We start from the raw sequence: 7,500 nt of genomic DNA, 5'->3' as shown, positions 1-7,500 counted from the left end.
AGTGGAATAGACCTGGTTTAACCCTGAGCTTTTAGAATAGCTCAGGCCCTCATTCCCTTAACTAAACGAGTGACAAAAACCTGCTCTTCTCTAGCTCTGTGTTCCATTAAGTCTCCAAGATGGCATAGTGGTGGGTTGGTAGTGGGTTTAGCTCCAAGATGGTGTGGTGGTGGGTTCGTAGTGGGCGTGTGGAGCTCCACTTTAAGACGCTGCCCTTTCGTGTGGCTGTGTGCCGTCCTTCGTAGACAAACCCACAGACGGATGACAACTTGTCCTCAAAGCCATCATTTCCTCTCTGCCTGCCGCTTCTCTTCCCTGGTCCTGATGACTTTACCAAATGCCACCACACGTGCTCCGCCATGTCAAGGACATCTCTGTGTGTGTTGTGTGTTTTTTTTCTCTCGAGGCAAATCCTGTTCATTTTACCATGACTACCTGGAGCTCGTCAGTGCTCAACCTTCCACCAGTGGAACATTATGTTCTTTGCTGTTTACCAACACATTGCAAATTGTTCATTGCCATTCTGGCTACAGAAAGAAAACTTGAAAAATAGGAGTTGTGTCTTTGGGGTTAAATCAAGAGTGGGGAACCTATGTCTCGAGGGCCGTTTATGGCCCTTGAGGGAGTCTTATCCAGCCCCCAATATAATTTTAATGTTATGCAGTTTCACATTAAATACGCCATGTTTTGTAAAGAAATCTTAGAAATTACATTTGCACTTACAATTACAACTTACAATAAAGTTATATGTTCAGGAAACCTAGTAAAGGTGGGGTCTGTTGGAAGGCTGGCCGCCTTCAATATACGTAGGCCTAAAGTGCAGGGGTGTGTGTTCATAGTACGGCCCTTGGAGAACTTCACCCTCAAATGAAAAAGGTTCCTCACCCTAGATTCCTACTGTAACAATCGTTTGAGTACCAAGGCCTTGACCAGTGAGGATGTTCAAGTATGAATGCTGTATGAATGGATTTCAGGGCTTTTTCTAGGAATTTTTGGCATGAGGGAGCATCATGGCAGGTTGCGGGGGGGTGTCCCCCCCGTGATTGAAAAAAGTAATTTATATATTTACAAAAAAGAAGTATGAGGATGCACCCGCGGAGGTATGAGGGTGGAGCGCCCCTATTTCCCTGTTCAGAAAAAGCCCTGGATTTGAGTGAGGGCAGTGCAGAGATATGGAGCAGTGACATACCTCAAAGTCCTGGTACTGTTCCTCGGTCAGGGACTTCTTAGCCACCACTAGCACCCTCAGTCCTTCTCTGGCCATGTTGCCACACTAATGCAAGAGGAGGACACAAATGAGTTATGCAGGAGACGTGCAGGACATACACAGTGCTTCACCACACATGAGGACTCATCAAATGTCTTACAATGAATCTCATTATATTTATTAATTTATTGCTATAAATATTGAAGAAAAATTCAAATGTGAAAGTGGTCCTCAATGTAGTCAGTCTGTGGGCTACAGTAGCTGTTTTACATTTAGTTGTTAAATCAGATTATTTGGTTGAACAATATCAAAAATAACTTTATAATGAAAACATTCGCAAACAGACAAAAAACATTGTAACTCGCTGTTGAGCAAGACTGATGAGAACTTTTCAAGAAACACCCGAATCCTTTGAGGCTTGGTTTCACTCGGTTGCCACGGAGACAAAATATTTATCCAATCAGCTTTGGAGTTTTGGGGATAAATACCTCCTCCTCCAGCCAATCATTGTACTGGACAATGCCGGCCATCACCACATCCGCCCCCTTCATGTAAAACGTGATCTCTCCAGAGGACTCATCCTGGAGGAAAAAGCACAACACAAAACAGACACCAGTGCAGTGTTAATTACCCCATCAGGCCAATCCAACACGCATGACTTATGTACTGCCCTCACGCCACCATGAGAGAGAGAGAGAGAGAGAGAGAGAGGAGGAGGGGGGAAGCGAGAGAGATCGGGTGAGAAGGAGAGGGGGAAGAAAGAGAGGGAGGGAGGAAGGAGGGAAAATAATGGGGGGGAGGGGGAGACGAGGGCGGAAGAAGAGGGGAAAGACATACATGTAGAGAGAGAGATGAAGAGAGATTATTTTGGGCGCTTTCTTGAGTTCATGAAGGTGTTTAAGGGGCAGCAGTGCAGCGGGAGAGGAAACAGCAGTCCATGTCTGGCTTCCTGCTTGCTGCTCGGAGCTCGGCCAATAACAGCAGAGCGCCACGGCCCGCGCTTTGGGGTTAGTCATCCAGTTCACACCGGGGTGAACACTTTCTCAGATGCCCTCATGAGACTAGAACCCAAATGGGCCATGTGTGTGCGCTTCTGTGTGTCTGTGTCTATGTGCATGACTGTACCCTTACATTAAAGAATGATTAATTGCTCCCATTTCATTTGATGGACTTAAAACCTTCAACCAAATGTCACTCCCCAGTGTGTTTATTTGTCAACAACGTGTTCTCCAATATGTAAGGGCCAGACGTTCGTCACATAGGACACAAGCCGTCACAGCCACACGGTACAGAAGTGGAAGCTAGTGTTTCTTACCCGCACAATGATGCCCATGCGCTTGCTCTCATAGGTGAAGGGGAAGATCTGCAGGATGGTGAAGTTCAGGATCTGTCCACTAGGTGTCCTCAGTTGCATGGAGGACTGGTCACGGCCAACCAGAGTCAGGCCCACACTCTCTGTCCACTGCACCAGGGAGACCTGGGAAAGTACACAGACGCACACAGACAATAAATAGTGATGAAATGTACTTTTGTCCAATGCAAATGTCCTTTGTAGTCCAAATCTATGCTATGCTCAGAGAGATTAATGCTAGCCTGGTCCTGACCATCCCATAATACTACCATTTCATTTCATTTATGGTCTGGAAGTTGTGTGATCTGACGCGATTGCAGGAAGCGGGAAGTTTGCACTCAGTTATGGTTTGAAATGATTGGACAGCTCTCACCCAATCGCCGACAGTTACTCAACAACAACATAGCGCAGACCAGAGCCATTGGCGCAGACGTTTTCGTCATCGTCACTCACAAGCATCCTCCCCCTTTCTCCTCCACGTGGGGCGCTTATTCGCTTATTGGCTGTTTTCTGATTAGATTAGATGGGGGGCGTTGCGATCAAAATCCCACCGATCTGGACACTCCACAGAAGAGCAAGGCCAGACTACCGTAGTGGAGCCAATCCTTTGGCGGAAGTACGTAGGATGGCTCGCGAGGCTAGGTTAATGCTCCCCTACAAATGAAAAAAAGTGCCTTAATATACTTTGTATGAGACACACATAGACTTGGTTTTAAAGATTTGGCCAACATAGAAGTTGAAATAGTGCAGTAAATAAATGGTAGCGATAAAAGTCAATGATAAGTAAGATTTTATGTACTTTCTTTATATGAAGAGGAAGAGGATTCAATCACAGATACAACTGAGTTTTAATAAAGTCTATTTTCTGTCTGAACTCTGTTTGAAAAAACATGCCTGGCACTGCCTGGCTTTATTAAACACAGTATCCTTGTGTCACATACAGTATGTGTGACAACTTTATCATAAACAAATTACTCCCATGCTACTCTAGACCACTGGACTACAATGGACCATGTTGGACGGCGGCACAGTTTGACATTTTGTATTCCTCTATTGGACTGTACCTGCACCCACAAGAACACACGCACACACACACGCACGCACGCACGCACGCACACACACACACACACACACACACACACACAAGAGCGCAGACACACACACACACACAAGAGCGCAGACACACACACACACACAAGAGCGCGCGCACACACACACACACACACACACACACACACACACACACACACACACACACACACACACACACACACACACACACACACACACATATGTTAAGTGTTCAATGTTAAATGTTCAATGTTAAATGTTCATTTGTACTGTATTTATTATTGTCCATTGTTACCAGTCCATCACTGTTACCTGTCCTGTCTGCATTTTATGTCAGTTTGTATATGTCTTGTCCTGGCATGGTATAGAGAGAAAACGCAATTTCATTTTTCCTTGTATGTCTTGTGCATATGATGAAAGTGACAATAAACGCTGACCTGACTTGACTTGACTTGAGTAGTGTTTTGTCTTGCGTACCCCCTACGGCTTCTTGTCAGATAATGAATACCCCCTCACTATCTCTATCCCAGTGTGACTATATGCTGCATTACTATACTAAATCATTACATTTTTTTCCACATACCCCCTGAGGTGTGCTCGCGCACCCCTAGTGATACACATGGCCTACTCCTGTTTGGCATCATGCTCTGGAGTAGCGCGCCACACAACCTGAGTGAGTGAAAACCTTAACATGGGTCAGTCACATGCCGGACGGCCGCCACACACAACTTTACACATCCCATCTAGAAATAGCTTCACTTGTTTTGGGATGACCTCCAAGTCCCAAGTCCCAAGCAACCTTCACCTCCCTCCCTCTTTTTATTTTAATAATTGTATTTTTTCCCCATTAGCATGTGCCGTAGGCGTAGCATTTCACTAGTCATCCAGGGGTTCCCAATTCAAAACACACTACCACTTAAACGGTATAGAAACATAAAGATATGGGCCTACATGCATTGCAAAGTGAAGTTAAAAGTGCAAGTGTTGATGTACCAAAATGCATGACAAAATATGGGTTGAAAAAGTTACAGACAACAGAAAACCAGTTCCTTCCCACCTGCTGCTAACTGGCATCACCTACACACCAACAGTCAAGTCCACAGGCAGTTATATTTAGACTTCCTGCTACCGCTATCGAATGGCAACTGAAATTTGGCTCAGAATCAGATGATGCTGATAAGCATAAGTGCTGTAGAGAAGAGCAGTAGGAGAGATTTTCAGGAACTCACTTTTACCCTCACGCTAGCAGTTTTCATGTGCGTTGTGTGTACTTTGGCTTACATAGTCTAGTGTCTATTATGTGCAGTACAGCCTGCTGTCCATGTACACATGGCTGCAAATAGAGATAGAGACAATTGATAGCATGATTTAAAAGAAAACATTGGATCGTGTTGGTGTATTTACTGTGTGTGTGTTGTGGTGTACATGCATGAACAAATTGTGGTGTGTGTGTGTGTGTGTGTGTGTGTGTGTGTGTGTGTGTGTGTGTGTGTGTGTGTGTGTGTGTGTGTGTGTGTGTGTGTATGTGTGTGTGTGTGTGTGTGTGTGTGTGTCTGTGTGTGTGTGTGTGTGTGTGTGTGTGTGTGTGTGTGTGTGTGTGCGGAACAGGACTCTATGATTCTGATCAGTTCTTACCGACTACTATGAAATTTGTTTCAACCATTATTTGGATCTGTGTGTGTGCTGCTGTGTGTGTGTCCACATGCATGCACAGTGTGTGTATGTGTTTCTGTGTCAGAATGTGTGCGTTCCTGTGTGTGTGCACGAGTGTGTTAAGGATGAACGGATAGAGTTCATTAGAGGTGGGGGCTTTGGGCCTTTGGGGCAGCGGGGGTGAGAAAGCCAAGTGTCCGTTTGGGGGAGTGGAAGTGAGAGAGCTACTTCACAGGGGCGTTGAGGAAATCCAGCCTATAAAGCAGGGACATATATCAAGGCTACTTCCTCTACCTAAAAGCAAGAGGACACATCAAGGCTATGCGTTATTAGTCAGACCAAGTGTGTGTGTGTGTGTGTGTGTGTGTGTGTGTGTGTGTGTGTGTGTGTGTGTGTGTGTGTGTGTGTGTGTGTGTGTGTGTGTGTGTGTGTGTGTGTGTGTGTGTGTGTGTGTGTGTGTGTGTGTGTGTGTGTGTGTGTGTGAACGTGGGAGAGAGAAACGCCTTTCTCTTGTGAGTGAATAATTTATTAAACTATGTGGAAAGCCACACCTTCCACCATCACTAAATCAAGTGTACCTACTAAAGTTTCAGGGTTTTTTTATAGTGTATTCAGAGATGGATCAAATTCCATTTCAGCAATGAGTTTTCAGTCAAAAAGCAAACTAACTAAAAACTAACTAAAATGTCTTAAAATGTTGACATGATATATGAAAAGTATAAAACAGCCTGTGTGTGCGTGTGTGTGTGTGTGGTCTGCAATGTTATAGAACCCCACTCACCGTTTGTTTTAATGCTTGCTACGCTCCCCGTTTTTTGGGCTGATTTAGATTTTGAAAGTATTTCGACAACTCAGAAAAGGGGCTTAATGTTGAAAATAAATCAGTTGTCCTATAAGGTGGGGCTGTGTGTGTGTGTGTGTGTGTGTGTGTGTGTGTGTGTGTGTGTGTGTGTACGTGTGCGTGTACGTGTACGTGTGCGTGTGCGTGTGCGTGTGCGTGTGCGTGCGTGCGTGCGTGCGTGTGTGCGTTGTCTACAGACCTCATCGGGGCTGGATGCCTGGTAGACTCTGCAGGTGTCCTCGTAGTGTTGTTCTGCCTCGGCCTGGTCGGTGACTCCGTTGGCCTCGTAGACGGGGGTGACGTTGTGCACCAGGGCGATGGCCTTCACAGCCTCGTGCACGCGGCTGCTGATGGTCTTGCGCACCTTGGTGGCCGCCGGGACACGGGAGGTCGGGAGGTCATGAGAAGGCTGTAGACACAACATGGCCTCATTAAAGTATGTGAGATAGCATGCTGATTTGAACCATCCAACACATTTTTGCATGACACCTTTGCATGTTGACTGTTACTCCACAACACCCTGTGACAGGTTAGGTTTAGGTTTAGGCCAAATTTGCCAATTCCCTTGCTTGTTTCACTGTTCTTGGCAAACGTAAAGCAGCAGAAACATCGCTTTACTGACCGGTTAGGCATGGTTTTGGTCAGGGCACAGCAGACCATTTTCATGTTTAGTAACAGAAATTCGCCGTTACAACAGTAATCCAATGACACAGTGGGAAAACTACGCAAACCTGGTCACATGACAAAAGTGCTTTTCTTCGGCGTTGGGAAATGCACTGGCATGAGATATACACGCCTTTACATGATGCCAGTTTGGTAGACAATAGATGAGAGGAAGATGAGAAGAAGACAGTAGATAAGTAGAAGAACCAAAGTTAAGGTTAATATAGTATATGCATCGTGGCGCAGCGCGATAAGCCCCCCACATTTGGGCTTGCATTCCTAAGGGTTGCACCCAGGGTTCGAGTCCGGCCTGTGTCATTTGCCAACCCTACCACGTCTCTCTCTCCACATTCGCTTCCTGTCGCTCTTCACTGTCCTATCTGGAATAGAGGCGAAAAAAGCCCATATATATATATATATATACACCAGACAGACAAACCAGATAGATGATAGTGGTCAAAGGAGCTTTTTGTACTTTGCTTACGGCGCTGTTGAAAATGTTAGTGCTAAACGTGGGTAAGATTTTTTTGTTAGATTGGCCTGTAGGTTTTGATGTCCACAGGTTCTATTCCAGTGCCTACATGAGGATAACTGCAGAGAGTTAATAATAACCAGACAAAAACAAAGATGTTAAAGGCACACCATTTTTTGGGTTTTTTTTTTGGCTCCAACAGTTTCTCTTAAATGAATGGGGCCATATGATTTGTCAAGTTT

The 7,500-nt window shown here is 45.3% G+C and overlaps 1 protein-coding gene across 2 annotated transcripts in view; it reads right to left on the bottom strand.

Moving 5' to 3' along the window:
- The window catches only part of LOC134457327 (probable phospholipid-transporting ATPase IIA), a 75,126-nt gene that overhangs the window by 40,390 nt on the left and 27,236 nt on the right, over window positions 1-7,500 (bottom strand). For both annotated transcript variants that reach the window (XM_063209288.1, XM_063209289.1), the window contains exons 14-17: window positions 6,323-6,532; window positions 2,523-2,684; window positions 1,696-1,788; window positions 1,190-1,273 (exon numbers count right to left, since the gene is read on the bottom strand). In XM_063209288.1, the coding sequence (XP_063065358.1) occupies window positions 1,190-1,273; window positions 1,696-1,788; window positions 2,523-2,684; window positions 6,323-6,532 (549 nt within the window). The remainder of the gene's footprint in view (window positions 1-1,189; window positions 1,274-1,695; window positions 1,789-2,522; window positions 2,685-6,322; window positions 6,533-7,500) is intronic.

This window comes from Engraulis encrasicolus, chromosome 10 (assembly GCF_034702125.1).
Source record: "Engraulis encrasicolus isolate BLACKSEA-1 chromosome 10, IST_EnEncr_1.0, whole genome shotgun sequence".
In the NCBI taxonomy this organism is placed as follows: domain Eukaryota; kingdom Metazoa; phylum Chordata; class Actinopteri; order Clupeiformes; family Engraulidae; genus Engraulis; species Engraulis encrasicolus.
The sequence above is the reverse complement of the archived record's forward strand: the minus strand, read 5'-3'. Positions and strand labels throughout refer to the sequence as shown.